The sequence below is a fragment of the Coregonus clupeaformis genome, unplaced genomic scaffold, assembly GCF_020615455.1.
Source record: "Coregonus clupeaformis isolate EN_2021a unplaced genomic scaffold, ASM2061545v1 scaf3138, whole genome shotgun sequence".
NCBI lineage: Eukaryota > Metazoa > Chordata > Actinopteri > Salmoniformes > Salmonidae > Coregonus > Coregonus clupeaformis.
The window spans coordinates 1-16417 of NW_025536592.1; the positions used below are offsets into that span (position 1 = coordinate 1).

At 42.6% G+C, this 16417-nt stretch overlaps 2 protein-coding genes across 2 annotated transcripts; both read right to left on the bottom strand.

Annotated features, from left to right (window-relative positions):
* Nucleotides 1-826: 826 nt before the first annotated feature.
* On the bottom strand, nt 827-8184 carry LOC121551428 (jupiter microtubule associated homolog 1). The gene is made up of 4 exons (XM_045220093.1): nt 7965-8184; nt 5463-5602; nt 1909-2036; nt 827-1665 (listed from the first exon to the last, which is right to left on the bottom strand). Exons 1-4 carry the CDS (start codon nt 8018-8020, stop codon nt 1624-1626), a joined length of 366 nt encoding a protein of 121 aa, XP_045076028.1. The 5' UTR covers nt 8021-8184; the 3' UTR covers nt 827-1623.
* A 768-nt stretch (nt 8185-8952) lies between these two features.
* Nucleotides 8953-15903, bottom strand: LOC121551427 (small ubiquitin-related modifier 2). The gene is made up of 4 exons (XM_041864070.2): nt 15812-15903; nt 13344-13475; nt 9888-9959; nt 8953-9605 (listed from the first exon to the last, which is right to left on the bottom strand). The coding sequence occupies exons 1-4, from the start codon at nt 15830-15832 to the stop codon at nt 9543-9545; spliced, it is 288 nt and encodes a 95-aa protein (XP_041720004.1). The 5' UTR covers nt 15833-15903; the 3' UTR covers nt 8953-9542.
* Nucleotides 15904-16417: the final 514 nt, after the last annotated feature.

The window sequence follows — 16417 nt, forward strand, 5'->3', positions numbered from 1 at the left end:
ACCATTCAATTCTCAGGCAACAGCTCTGGTGGAGATTCGTGCAGTCAGCATGCCAATTGCAAGCTCCCTCAACTTGAGACATCTGTGGCGTTGTGACCAAACTGGACATTTTAGAGTGGCCTGTTATTGTCCCCAGCAGAAGGTGCACCTGTGTATTGATCATGCTGTTTAATCAGCTTCTTAATATGCCACACCTGTCAGGTGGATGGATTATTTTGGCAAAGGAGAAATGCTCACTAACAGGGATGTACACCAAGTCACTTGGCTCTGTCATATCCTCACATGGTCTCTCCTATCATTGCTACGCAGACGACACACAATAAATTTTCTCCTTTCCCCCTTCTGATAACCAGGTGGCGAATCGCATCTCTGCGTGTCTGGCAGACATATCAGCGTGGATGTCGGATCACCACCTCAAGCTGAACCTCGGCAAGACCGAGCTGCTCTTCCTCCCGGGGAAGGACTGCCCGCTCCATGATCTCGCCATCACGGTTGACAACTCCATTGTGTCCTCCTCCCAGAGTGCAAAGAACCTTGGCGTGACCCTGGACAACACCCTGTCGTTCACCGCTAACATCCAAGCGGTGACCCGATCCTGCAGGTTCATGCTCTACAACATTCGCAGAGTATGACCCTACCTTACACAGAAAGCGGCACAGGTCCTAATCCAGGCACTTGTCATCTCCCGTCTGGATTACTGCAACTCGCTGTTGGCTGGGCTCGCTGCCTGTGCCATTAAACCCCTACAACTTATCCAGAACGCTGCAGCCCGTCTGGTGTTCAACCTTCCCAAGTTCTCTCATGTCACCCCGCTCCTCCGCACACTCCACTGGCCACTGTGTCAGTCAGTGAACCATTTGGAAGGGCCAGACAAGATCATCCCAGGGTCCGCTGCCAGTCCAGAGACCGTTTCAAGCCCCCGTCTACAGTGCTTACACAAGACCATAACAGCGGAACGGATGTAGCATTGATTTTTAAATGCACCGAGATGTGTGATGCCTTAACCCTCCATTATCCCAAGAACACACTATTACTAACGTTTGCAGCACCTGGAAGTTAATAAATAGCCTAGCTCTTCATGGGAACGGCATTCTCATTACAAAACAGATGGCTGGCCACAGAGACATTATGAAACTGGATCAAAGAGAATCACATTGTGAGTTATGACTCAAAGGTGCGCCCGTAAAAATGAAAACCCTATATAAAAGCCTTCTATGAGTCATGTGTTTTATAACTAGGACACCAGAGTTTCTCCTGGTCAGATCAACATGGTCAGGACAGACTTCCCAGGTATGACAAATGTCATGGTTGAAAACAAAGGGAGAGACAAAGTGGTGACATGACCCCGTTTAAAAATGGCAGAATTATCGGAGCTGCCACAGTCGACCATGAGGCCATTCATTGTGGCCATTCGTATCTAATGGGAGTCATGCACTGCTGTTTACAGATAGCTCTGAGAGAACGAGGGAGAGGGGGAATGTGGAATCTTTCCTTCGAGTCTGTTAGGGACTTCTTTTAAGTGGCGTCTCCTCAAAGACTCTTCAATGAGATTCATCACTGGAAACAAAATTATTTTATCTAACCTACATAAATACCATATATTAAAATACTGACAAAATGCAACTAGAGATACTTACCATTGTTTGCCTGTTCGCACTCCTCAACCTGCCAGGGAGAATTATAAGGTCAGTCACACATAACCCTGGCATTTTACTTTATTTTGGCTGACTCATTTTACTACATCAATGACTTAAGTCAGTTCAACAATACAGGACTGAGAATCATAGAAAATCATCCATGACAGCAGACCTGTAGAAACCAAGGCAAGCATTTACCAGTGGAAAGCACACACACATTACATCTATGAATAAACCAATGGCCGACATGTCAGTGAGCCCTCACCCTTACCCCTAAAGGAACGTTGATGGAGGTGATGACCTCGTCTGTCTCATTGTTTTTGGGGAAGAGGAGCGGCTGCTGGCACCGTCTAAGGGGGGCGGACGGTTCTCCGCACAGAGTACCCTTGGCCGTCCCGCCTACGGAGAGAAACAACAACCAGTTAATAATGATGACTCAGACTTCACATCACAAATGAGTCAGAGGAGATGACCTTACTACTAGAGTTCTGTAAAGCAGAAAACCCTCCTCCTCCTGGAGACCTGCCTCCTCCTGGAGACCTGCCTCCTCCTGTAGGCTTTCCAGCACACCTGATTCTACTAATTAGCTGCTTGCTAGGACCTTGATTAACTGACTCGGGTGACTTACACAACTGGGTTGGAGTAATAGCCTGCATACACAGTAGCTCTCTGGGAGAAGGGTTTAGGTCAGTGATAGGGACTAGTGTTAGGCCTAATGCTAGTTAATAGTGTCGATGCTAGAAGTGCTAATAAGAACATTAATTTCCTTAAGGTTTGTTTCCACTTCACATTTCATTGATCAAAACAAATTAATTCACTGGCCGTGCGGATTTTACGATTTGGTTGAATGGGTCTAAATCGATTAAAGACTGGTGTGGAAGGCTGTAAACAGTGTGCTTTACAGTCTTGATTTGTGGTGCATTCCTGTTTTAGTGGATGTGAGTGACTAACATACAGTATGGCAGTGTTCTCTTCGGAATTCTACCCTCTCAGATTTTCACTGAGCGCAATGTTGCTAGGCACAATTTGCCAAAATGACGGAAAACCACTTTTTCGAACAAATCCGATTGCCTACCTATCAGTCTCAGACAGATACCGACACAGACCCAGCAGCAAAGCAGCCAGTGGATGTAGGCTAATCCAGACAAATGCAGAGCCAAAACTCATAGGCTAACCAACACACTCCACTCAGCGAAAGGGCATTATGGCCGACATTTAAGCTAGGCTACAGTCCCATATAAACTCCCATTGAACAACAACTGTACAGCAGAACCAATGGGAAGTCAACAGATTGGTTGGTCTACCTGCCATCTATGACTAGGAGGAACAAAGCCAGACAAAGGGATGATTATTGGTCAATATATCACTGCTTGTTAATGAAGTGAGAGGAGTCAGCATTGTGAAGTAATGGCACAGTGACTCAACAAGGTTTCCTTTATAATGGCTCTGCATCTGTTTTCAAGGCCCTGCTGAATTACTGCTTTTACATTAGCTTTGGCAATGGGACATGAACAGTGGACATGGCCAATACGTGATGCTTTAATTGACTATGGTGCCATTACATTTAAATGACACATTCAGATAGTACTGCAAGATCATGATGTAGGTCTATATAATTGATTTGACAACTGGATTTTGGGCTATTATGTAGGAGGTACTTGTTGACCAAATCTTCACCTCTATCTTTTATGGAGTGTCGTTCCAATATGTGCATCACAGTTCCCATTTCTGAGGCTGAGAGATAAACAGTCACACCGGTTCAGTGGGTTGTTATGAAGCTCAGTACTGCTCTGATTGCAGAAATGTCCCTTGTGTGGCTGGGATTGGGCCCTTGAATAAACCCACTAAGGATCATCTCAAGGCCATAGTGAGTGTCACAGGGCATCACCAAAAAAGGCTACAGCAAAAGCTATGCTAATGTCTCAGGACCATAGTAATGTAAGCAGAGGCCAATGGCTGAATTTAAATACCACAATGCTACATCGCAGCATATATTCTACTACACCATGTGGGTGAAACTTTACAACAAAATGTAATTATGGTTGTGTAGAGTAAGTATGATCATATATGGTTAAGGACTGTTCACCATTTTACAACTTGATGTTAGATTGTTCCTCACCCTGAAAATAGTCTATGGGCCAGGAGAAACGAATCCATGGTTCAGTTCTTTCAACAGCCACAATAAATGGAAGTGATGGGGGCATGTGAGTATGTTTTTAATTTGTATTAATTATTTATTTTTCATGGCCAAATCACCTTTAAGTAACATCAAATAAAATATGGAGTTGATTTGATTTCAGGTGATTTTGACATTTTGTGGTGGCTAAGGTTAGCTTAAGTTTGTTGTGGCTGTTTAAAGAAAACTGAACCATGGATTAATGTTTTTTTCTTGGCCCAGACTACTTTCAGGGTGAGGAATCATCTAACAAAGTTGTAAAAAAATGGAACTACTCCTTTAAGTATATATTCATGAATGGTCATGCCTTCTAACCTCAAGGTTAATGACCTCCCGTGACTGACTTTGTTCAATAAAAAAAGTTCAAGTGGAAGGCCATACAAACAACAATACATTGTTGGCCAGCTTCTAAATTCACAGAGCCAAGAGACAAATCTGTTTGGCTACATTTCCAGCTCATATCCAGATTGTGATGTCATTAGGTAAACAGTAGCCTAAATCAACAACATCCTATAGCCTACTAACAGAGAAAACAGTACATGCAAACCATGAATATCCAGACAAACACAGCCAAATAATCCAGGTGGATCCATGGAAATATATCAAGACTAATGTAATATTAATAAAAATAGGTTGCCTAGCCAAGTGCTCAACTTCCAGACGAGACGGCACCGAAGCCAACCTAACCAAATAATTCAGGTGTATCCGTTGAAATGTGCATACCATGACACTGTTCGTTTTGTCTGAACTGAACTTGAACCTAGCTTAAGACAATGTGGAATAGCAGAGTGTGAACACTGCATGCAGCTGTCGGCTCCGGAGGTCAGAGGTTACAGTGAACACACACACACCACATTCTCCACACTTCATGCGTGGGCACGGATACGCCGCTACACCAGTAAATGGATTACTACATAAAGGGGTGATGCGATTGTGAAAACGTGATCCTGTGCCATGTGAGATCAGTTCCCACCACACCCTTATTTTACATGTATACTGTGAACGTCCCTTGCTATGCTCTAGTTGTAGGCCTAGGTCTACTTAATAAACTATCGCGTCAACTTGATGTTGATTGAACCGACATTGTCTAGGAATGTGTTTAGCCTGTACACAACTAGAAATGTCTGATCGCCATTGCCTGCTTTCTCCAACAATAAAAATCCTCACTATACTTAGCAGTATGGATGGGCACCATGTACAGCAGCCTATATACCATAACATTCTGCCACTTGGATGTCTATCAGGGCCTGCAATAAGGACCACTGTTCTGTGATCAACAGCGAGGTGTACACTACTACAGCCAGGGAGGGACAGCCAGATCCAGCCGACAGACAGAGGTGGCTCCCCCAGCAAGGCCCTGCTGTACTACAAGTCAGTCTATGTAGGTCAGGTGGAAAAACTGTACACTATGCACATTATCCAATGTGAATGACTGGAGTCTGGACACTGATTGAATGAACGTCCCACATAGTTTTACCCCAAAGGGTCTTTGTCAGCTTGATGCCCATTTTGGGCCCCATTGTTCGAGCACTCAATGTGTGCAGGTATTCTTCTTTTGCCATGCCACATTTTTGTACCCTGCCCCAGTGGACGTTTGTTGGATGTGTGCGTACACTAGTTTTGAACCAATGTGAGTAGCTAGGAAATACCAGGTGGGTTGCTCCTCCGATGGGCGTGGGGGTCGTCGGGCTCTAGGAAAATGTTGGAGGCCATTTTGTTCTTGCGTACAGGGGGGGCTTCGTCTGTGCCGAACGATATGTTGGAGGCCCCGCCCGGCGGCCGCAGCACCCTGCAGGACAACAAAGGGAGGGTGAGGACTCATTTAACTGACTGCCACACACTATTGAACAGACACCCCCACTCCCAGGACATGCTAAATACACAAAGAGCATGTCACAATAGTGATCAGCAGCAGCACTGCTGAAATCAATACATGACAAATACAAACATATTGCTCTGATGCAGCCCCCGCTCTCTCTCTCTCCATCCACGGTAGGGTCTCCACTCCCTAAGCCCCGGCTGTCAGGCTGAGGGATACTCCCAATCTCTCCCCTCCCCTGGCTACAGCTGACTCCATGCGCCTGCAATCTGCCAGGCTAGCCAGCCACAGCCGCCGATTTGAGCCAGGCAGAAATTCCGCAGCAGTTACACACAGGGGATGGCTTTCATTCCAGACAGCATAGCAGTTCCAACATTTGATTGGACAAATCCAGGCTAGGCTACATCATGGCCTGTGCTTAGGCACAGGGAACAATGTCAAGGTAAAAACAAACATCAGATAGCCTTAATATGTGATCTGAATATCAAAAAGGCAAGAGAGGATAACCACAGCTCACAAAGCACACTTCCAAACCGACATTCTTTCCTCCTAGTAAACAGAAGGGTCACTATAATGAGAAGGAAAGCCTTTTTTCCCCCTTGACTAAGGACAGTCGGGTAGAGGACAGAAATGGATGTGTTTGCAGAGCCATTCCCCTGACCCCTCCTCCCCTCTATTCAGCTCCACACACAGACGGCTGAATCCACCAGCTGACACTAGGCAGCTGTCCAAAGGCACTGACGGGATACAAAAATCAACTTCCCCACCGTGTGGGACAAAAACCCACTGAAGACAGTGGCGAGATGAAAAAAACGGGATTTGGGTGTTGCTGGTGCTGTATGCCACGCGTAGTTAATCATAATGCCTAAAGCAGACTTGTTAACCCTTGTGTGATTACTAGGATGAGCACATGCTTTCCACCCGGCTGCGAAGAGAAAAGGCTATTTGAGACCCCACCCAACAATGAAACGGCAAATATTTCCTGTGAAAGGAGAGGCACTGCGGTTAGAAAAGTGGGACAACTCGACAGTTGTTCAACAGCAGATTGATTGAAAAGATAGCAAGCGCGAGCCTGATGCTGTCACATACATTGAAGGCCTTTGATGACCTTATCTGCAATTACTAAAGGCTGCCAAAGTTGGATTGGTGCTGTCGGGAAAGCCTGCATTTCTAGATTGGTCAGCAGCAGGGCCGACCAAGATGGCTAAAGCAAAGATGAACTGAACAAAGATTTGCAGGCTTAGCTAAAGCCCCCTCACCCAAGTAAAACCCGCATTAGCCACCAATTAGTCGACAACGTAGCTAGCTGGAATGCGGAATGTCTTAAAGACTGGTCGTGATTTCACGGTTTTGGACTAACTTACTTGTAGCAAAACTATCCAGCCGAAAACTGTTACAGATCACATTTTTGGTTAACGAAATAGCTAATTGTCCGGCCTGCCCGAAGCGCATCAAAGGTTGATAAAGAAAGTTACAACGTTTATTTTTTCTTCCGCATGTCATCCAGCCGCCGCAAAGGCAGGAGTTTCCCAGACTATAGGATGGATGCATGCGGTGCATCATTTTCTGGCAGTGAAAAAAAGGTGATTGCGTGCAGACCCTTTGCCTCAAATAAGTCCTCAAAACGTAGACAATTCAGATTTTAAAAGGCTTGAATTAACTCCTAATAAACTGATTGGGTCAACCGTATTCTTAGAAACATCCATAAAAGGAGCTCAATTTGGCATGTCTGGTAACCCAATTTGGCATGTAGGCTAATCTAGCTAGCTAACTAACCAACAAACTATCCAGTTTTGGGGCATCAGAGGCCGAAAGACACTGAGGGTTTGGAGCTTGCAAACGACGTGTGAGTGCTTGTTTCTGCAAATAAAAGTTTCACGCGACAGCTGAGCTTGCTGCTAGCCAGACAGCTAACTTAACAAAAAAAGTTGCTGTCCAGACAGACAACTACTAGCTAATTACATAGCTAAAATTGTCCATTCTATTTAAATGTGTCCTGATGCCGAGTCCTTTGCACTGAACATCTAATTTTCAAAGTTAAATCCCAACTTCCACTATTAACACCGCGCGGGCCTCTGCCTGGTGTGGTAGTTAGCATCGCTAGCAGTAACCAGGTCGCTGATGATGCGGCTAGCCCAAATGCCCTCTTCACACCATCATATCAGCTAATTAGTAAGACAACGTGTGCCATTAATACAATTTAGCTAAATCAGGAAAAATCCACCGCCCGACAACTGGCCGGTTAGCTTCCAATACTGGCTGGCAAGCGATGGTAAGTGGATCCCATTTTCTTTTGTTTGTCCATGAAGATTTTTCGGATTCATTTTTTTACCTGGAACTGCTTTTCGCGGCGGGATCCATCCCTTGAAAGGTTTTTGTCGTCGTCATTTCGACTGTCTAATTGACTACTTTCGTATTTCGATATGTAACTCTATAAACTACAAAAATAAGATTTTCTAAATCCTCCGCAGGACAGAAACTGAAATACGGACTCCACCCGACTGAGCGCACGAGAGACCAGAAGGAAGAGCACAGCGACAAGTTATCCCAGCCCACTTGAGTTCCACTCGCTGTGGTTGGACGGAACCTCACCGACCGTCTTTCTGGTTGGTGGCACATACCGACATTCGACGTCAATCCATTTTCTTTGAAAGGCAACGTTCTCCACCCCTGTGCGAAGCATGAAACAAATATTCCCGATTTAAGTCATTTAGCAGACGCTCTTATCCAGAGCGATTTAGTTAGTGAGTGCATACATTTTTCATACTGGCCCCCCGTGGGAAACGAACCCACAACCTTGGCGTTGCAAGCGCCATGCTCTACCAACTGAGCTACAGGGGACTATAACTTCTTTCTTTTCAACAATTGTCTCAAAAAGTAACCTTATTTTAGAAAAATAAATCAGATTAAGTGCTATTTACTGCCAGTTTCATTCCCATTCTGTATCTTATATTAGATATTGATAAAAATGCTGTCAGTACAGTATCAAGATGTTATCTAATGGTGATGAGCAAGGACATAAATGATGTTACTCAAGAGTTACTATATTTGTTTGGCTTGTCTTCATACAATAGTCCCACTGTCCTAACATCCTCTTTCGCCCGTTTTGAGTTCATCTTTACACTGACAGTGCCAACATTTGGCTACAATGTGGTATTTTAAACAGTCAGTGGTGATCATCAAGCTTTACAGTTCAATCACCATGGTGGTTTTTCACTGATAAAATATCCAGCACAAGGACGTGCTCTGACAATGAATGATTACAAATATTTGCACCAGTTTTAATGACCCAGTCACACACTAAACAGAGACAAAATAAATTGAGTTTGGTTAAAAAGAGAGAATAACTTTATTTTAACAAGACATTTATGAGACAATACTGATGTTTACCTGGACTAAAACATCTCTTCAGGGTTTCCTTATTACAAGCATGGCCTAGTCAAACTATGTTCAAGACATGTTTCATTTTACACAACCACTAATATATAAAAAAGATATAAAACCAATTTTCTGAAGCAGACAACAGAAAATTAAGTTGAATAACAAACCAGTCTTATTCTCAAACAGTGAACTGGGTGGAAAATAGTTTTTCTTGATCTCTGAGTAAGTGATAACCAACCAGTCCCCAAAACAATGGACTTTTTAAGAGTTGGATCTTGCAGCGTTCGTTCGCAGCACACCTTGTATGAATGGAACTAAAATCTGAGTTCTCTTAGCGGAGGTTGTTTATGTACAAAACAGGAAGAAACAAAGGCAAGAATGAAAACACTATACAACAGCAGTTATGTATAACTGTGAGCAGGACTTCTTCCATGGTATTGATTCTGTGGTGGAAAATGGGACAAGCTGCAAAGGAGCAGTCTGGAGGGGATGGAAGGGAGGGAGAAGTTGTGGGGGAGTACTTGACATGCTAGTAGAGGCCTCCTGTCTGTTGCTGGAAAACATCGATCGTATCTTCATCCTCCATTTCCAACTGTCAGGAAAAAGGGAGGAAATTAAGTCAATTTGATATAAAACCCGATTTCATTAGATGACATGGCATTCATGACAAAAATGTACATACATTAGCTGTGAATGGAGAGCTTTCGTTAGAAGACATTTTGCATTTAACATTCTTTCAGCATGCACAAATGTTAATTGGTATTCTCAAACAGGGAGGAATGTATAATGTGTTATTGCTGGAATGGTGTTGTTCAAGCAAAATAGAGTGAATTGACGTAATAAATCAGTTCCTCCCATGAGACTCCAGGCTTACCTGTGCAGGTGTGTCTGTCTCGTTTATTGGCTGTCCATCGAACCGGAACCGGATTTGCCTAATCGTCAACCCCTACAGACACAGACACACAGATACTAAATTCCATTAAACTGTCTGACACAAAACAATCTCCAAGTAAAATGTCCTAAGAAAACAATATTTTCCTAACCCCTGCCAAGCAAACCATTAATAGTGTACGCACTATGGAAGCAAGGTTAGCCAATCCTTTAAAAACTCCTGTCACTTCTCTACTATGTGAATGAAAACACTGCAGAAAGGAAGGGATGAGGAGATAGGGAAGGGCGTTACTATATTACCACTCCATATCCACGTTGGCCGAAATCATTTTGATCAGATAAAGGAAGAAAAACAACAGGATAGGGAGGGATGTGGCTTCTACTCAACAAAGCCAGTAGAGCATGGCCTACTTCCATGACTTCATAGGTCTAAAGAGACACCCAAGATCCTTTATGGACGGGCAGGCAGGCAGGGACACACAACATTGAGATTAGGCCTGTGCAAGCCTGGATAAGACAGGCCTAGCACTAGAGAGCAAAGACTCAGTTTCTACATCTCTGCCTCAGTTACATCTCTGCCTCAGTTTCTACATCTCTACATCTCTGACTCAGTCTCTATATCTCTGTACTTGCCAGTGCAAGCAGCATGAACACAATCATTCAAAAAGACATGTAGAACAGAACAGCTCCAAGTGCACTAGGGAAGAGAACAAAAATACCTTTGATATGTTGGGAGAATCCAATGCCAAGAACCCTATTTTAAAAGTACTTATTAGGTAATGCAGTGTAAATCCCCTCAATTAGCCTATAAGATCATAAATAGCACAGATCAGATTTGCCATATGATGATCCAGCAGTAAGGCTTAGTATTTACTAATCAGCCTAAAGCCAGAGAGAGAAAGGCAAGTTAAGCTTAAGCCTTGATAAATGCAAATTGCATTGAATATGACAAGTACATTTGGTGCATATAATAATAAAGGGTATTTTACCAAATAAAAAGTGAATCAGAAGAGTGGACAGTACAGAATCATTACTACATTACATTTTAGTCATTCAGCAGACGCCTTTATCCAGAGCGACTTACAGGAGCAATTAGGGTTAAGTGCCTTGCTCAAAGGCACCAAAAATATTTTCCGCCTAGTCGGCTCGGGATTCGAACCAGCGACCTTTTGGTTACTGGCCCAACGCTCTTAACCACTAGGCTATATGCCACACATAGAGCTGTGACACTGGAATAATGAGGACGATGAAAAGGAAGCTGATAATATGATGAAGACAACACAGCTCAAAGCACTCGTCTCCTGTCACAGACAATAGAGGCTACATCTGACAGTGAACAGATCAAAGAGTTACAAGTGTATAAAAAGGTGCATGTATCGCGTCCTCTCTTCGATGAGTTTCCTTGTCCTCAATGGATAATATCATCTTTCATCAACCCCTGTATTCCCATAGTTAGGGTCAGGACTTTTCCCAGGTCAGGTCATTAGGGAAAAGTTCCTGGGCCCATATTCATAAAGCGTCTCAGAGTTCAAGTTTGTTTATTAGTCATATACCTGTACACATGACATACACTACCGTTCAAAAGTTTGGGGTCACTTTGACATTTCCTTGTTTTTGAAAGAAAAGCAATTTTTTTGTCCATTAAAATAACATCAAATTGATCAGAAATACAGTGTAGACATTGTTAATGTTGTAATTGGCTATTGTAGCTGGAAATGGCTGATTTTTTAATGGAATATCTACATAGGCGTACAGAGGCCCATTATCAGCAACCATCAGTCCTGTGTTCCAATGGCACGTTGTGTTTGCTAATCTAAGTTTATCATTTTAAAAGGCTAATTGATCATTAGAAAACCCTTTTGCAATGTTAGCACAGCTGAAAACTGTTGTGCTGATTAAAGAAGCAATAAAACTGGCCTTCTTGAGACTAGTTGAGTATCTGGAGCATCAGCAATTGTGGGTTCGATTACAGGATCAAACTGGGCAGAAACAAATAACTTTCTTCTGAAACTCGTCAGTCTATTCTTGTTCTGAGAAATGAAGGCTATTGCATGCGAGAAATTGCCAAGAAACTGAACATCTCGTACAACGCTGTGTACTACTCCCTTCACAGAACAGCGCAAACTGGCTTTAACCAGAATAGAAAGAGGAGTGGGAGGCCCCGGTACAAACTGAGCAAGAGGACAAATACATTAGTGTCTAGTTTGAGAAACAGACGCCGCACAGGTCCTCAACTGGCAGCTTCATTAAATAGTACCCGCAAAACACCAGTCTCAATGTCAACAGTGAAGAGGCGACTCCGGGATGCTGACCTTCTAGGCAGAGTTGCAAAGAAAAAGCCATATCTCAGACTGGCCAATAAAAATAAAATATTTAGATTGGCAGTAGTACACAGCGTTGTACGAGATCTTCCGTTTCTTGGCAATTTCTCGCATGGAATAGCCTTCATTTCTCAGAACAAGAATAGACTGACGAGTTTCAGAAGGAAGTTCTTTGTTTCTGCCCATTTTGAGCCTGTAATCGAACCCACAATTGCTGATACTCCAGATACTCAACTTGTCTCAAGAAGGCCAGTTTTATTGCTTCTTTCATCAGCACAACAGTTTTCAGCTGTGCTAACATAATTGCAAAGGGGTTTTCTAATGATCAATTAGCCTTTTAAAATAGCAAACAACGTGCCATTGGAATACAGGACCGACGGTTGCTGATAATGGGCCTCTGTACACCTATGTTGATATTCCATAAAAAAATCAGCCGTTTCCAGCTACAATAGCCATTTACAACATTAACAATGTCTACACTGTATTTCTGATTAATTTGATGTTATTTAAATGGACAAAAAAAAATTGCTTTTCTTTCTAAAACAAGGACATTTCTAAGTGACCCCAAACTTTTAAATGGTAGTGTACGTGGAGTACACAGTGCAAAGAAATGCTTATTTACAGGTTCACCTCTCGACAATAGGAAAGTAATTAAGTAAATAAAAAGAGACAAACAAATAAAAGCTCAATGAATAAGTACTAGGATAAAAATGTTGCTAACATATAATACAAGGAGGCACTCAAACAAATTAAAGTAGGATATTTACAAATGTGCCAGGGAGGAGGAATGATGACGTTGGACCAGTTTTGCCTTGGCCCCTTTAGATCATAATGAATAAATGACATCGACAGAGGGGGACCTGATCCTTGATCAGCACTCCCACTCTGAGATCCTTTATGAATACTGGCCCTGGCCCTAAGTATAGGTTAAAGGAGCTGCTGGCTGCTTATGGCTTGGCCCCTGTCAATAAACCACCTCTACCCCCTCAGCACTTTATGCAGATTGAAAAGGACTTGATAGGTATAACCAATATGGTAGTAGCTCAACCTTGCCCTCTGATGCCGCTGCTGATGTTGTGCAGTCAGTGGCATCATCATGGCTGCCATGTCAGACTCACCTGTCTCTCGCAGTACGCCTTCATGAGTTTGCTGAGCGGCGTGTGTCTCTTGATCTTGAACTGCACCACCGAGCCATCCTGTCCCGCCACCTTCAGGTTTATGTGGTCGTTGTTTTCTGTTTTCACTCCCTCCTGATGTACACAACAAACATTGGGGGTGTATTCAGTGAGATGAAACGCAGATACAGTATAAATGTAATGTCAAGATTTAACATGATACCCACTATTACATGTGACAGACAATCATGTCTGTTCTACACCATACATTTCAGCTTCTCTTTAAAGGTGCACTATGCAGAAATCGCTCCGCCATTTCATTGTTGCTAAAATTAGAATAGTCCGCTTATTTCAGTTTATGTGAGAAAAAGAGCAGGTATAGTGTAGAGAATTATTGTACCATCTAAACCGCTGTGAAATATATTTTCCATAACCAAAAATATTGTATTTTCAGGTGTTTGAAGATGGTGTACAAAACCGAAAGTAAAAGATGCAAAAACGAAACTGAAGAATGGTAAGCATAGAAATAGCGCACATAGAACATATCTACCGCTTCTTAGACTTGCTTTCAATGAGAATGACAGCTCTATATTTCTATGTGAATTTTGTCGGCTCGCCCAAAAAGTTACATATTGCAGCTTTAAACATTGCTAGTTCATATAGGCAAACACTGAATACAATATATGGTAACCTAGCCGCTTTTAGCAACGCTAGTATTTACACACCAGCGTTGCTGGGAATTAGCTTGCAAAAAACAGAATAGTCCGCCGAAAGCCAGAAGTTAAATACAATTTAAACTCTGACGATTGTCTGTAGGCTTGGTCCTTATGCAGGGGGGAATTTGAGAAAAAACAAACATCTAATGGAAGGTATAATTAAACAGACTTTCCAAACGTGGGTCTATTGTAGACCCATGCAGTTCCTCTCGGCTTACCTCATGTCAAAATAAAAGTACCCCACAAGTTCTTGCTTTTTTTGTGCTGGTATGGCGCACGTGCAGGACTTTTATTTTGACATGAGGTAAGTGGAGAGGAATTGGGTCTACAACAGACCCACGTTTGGAAATTCTGAATGTTCTATTAGTTGTTTCTTCTCAATTTCCCCTCCGCATAAGGACCAGCAGTATGGACAATCGGCAGAGTAAGTTGAAATGGAATTTTATTTAACTTCTGGCGGACTATTTCGTTTTTTTGCAAGCCAATTCCTAGTAGTGTGTAAATACTAGTGTTGCTAAAAGCAGCTAATGATAACCTTGCCTGGGAGGACCAGATGCAGGTAGCTTAGTGGGTAAGAGCGTTGTGCCAGTAACCGAAAGGTCGCTGGTTCTAATCCCCGAGCCAACTAGGTGAAAAATCTGTCGATGTGCCCTTAAACAAGGCACTTAACCCTAATTGCTCCTGTAAGTCGCTCTTGATAAGAGCGTCTGCTAAATGACTAAAAATGTCAATGTAAAACAAATGTTGCTTGGCTGATAGTTGATACAAAGCAAATTATCAGTCGGGTCCCAGGCAAATGTTAACCTTGATATGACCATCATTGATTTTAGGCAAGTGGAAAAATGTACACATCAGTGTTTTTGTCAGCAGTGCACTGTTTGAATATAAGCGGTTTCTGAACAGTGAATATAGACCAAATATTTAACGTTTTATGGAACACTTACAAAGGGCCATGGATAGTTCAGCAGTGACATACACAAGTGAATCTGTCTTAACTATTATTGAGCTTACTTGTTCTAAAAGTCATGGTGCTGTGGCAATGTAATGAAACAATATGTGTTTTTGGACAATGTTTAGTCTACCCCTAACCCCAGAGTGGAATTTATCATGCTGACTACAGGATAGGTGCTTTTCACATTCTAGAATTCATCCGAATGAAGACGCATATTAAACATGTATATGTCAAACATCTGATCATTGGTCAACACACACACAGGATTGATGCATTGCAAAATATTGACAATACTTTTACACAGGAAAACACATAGGAGTAAAACATGGTTTTTAACACTGCCTCAGTCACATCATTTCACTCATTTGTAACATGCTGTGATAGCTGGCTCCATAAACATAGGGGACCCTTGTTGTAGCCATGATTGAATGTTACAAGTTTGAAACCTGAGAAGTTTTGACAAAGTGATGAATGCATTTGATTGATAGATATGAACTGAGTTTGTCAGATTACATTTGCAAATACAAAAGATTAAGAACTGAAGAGAGTATGCGTGCATAGCTGACTGTCATGTTCAGCTAGCAAACGCTAGCTGGCTGGGAATCAAGCAGCAAGCTACGCGCCCATGCAGGCGCGTGCACAGGTCTTCCGGTGTCTCCAATGGAGTACTTGCATTTTTTAAACTTGAGTCTACTAAGATCTTAAGTAAGGAAATATTCCATGTACAATTTTTCCTTAGTTCTATTTGAGTTATGTATGTGAAGAAATGTGATGAGATGTAAGCATATTTTCAAGCAACTCACCTTGGGTTTCTCGTCAGCCATGGTTACTCTATTTGCGCTTCTCTACGCCGCCACACAACGAATAGACGTGTACGCGCACGTACCCGCTCCCGTTTAAATTACCGGCCTTGCGTGCGCGATCACAAACACATGCTCGTGCCCTGTACTTCACATTCATTGGCCAACGTGGGTCACAAGGTAACATGTTGAGCGCTGGCAGAGGGCGGGAATGTCGTAATGCGCGTTTCTGTAACACGTGCACGCGCATTTATAACACGTTCCCTTTTGTTTTGTTTTATGAAAATATTCACCGAAAATGTCCTAATGCTTTGATGTTAACAGTCCCATTGCTTTACATTTGCTCAATAAAAATCGGTTTATTTGGGAAAGTGTACTGAAGGGTCAATGTTTGGGAATTTAAAGCATTCTGGAATTTTGTCATGGAAGAAAGGACTGATCCTCAGTAGCCATCTTGTTTTTATAGACCATAACATTCAGGCAACAAATTATGCACAGTTGTAACACAGATAGAACAATGAAGTCTTTGGTTGTACAGTAGTTGTACCATTACAGAGATGATCCAGCAAGCAACTAATGTTGCCACACAGTATTGGATGGATGTTGATG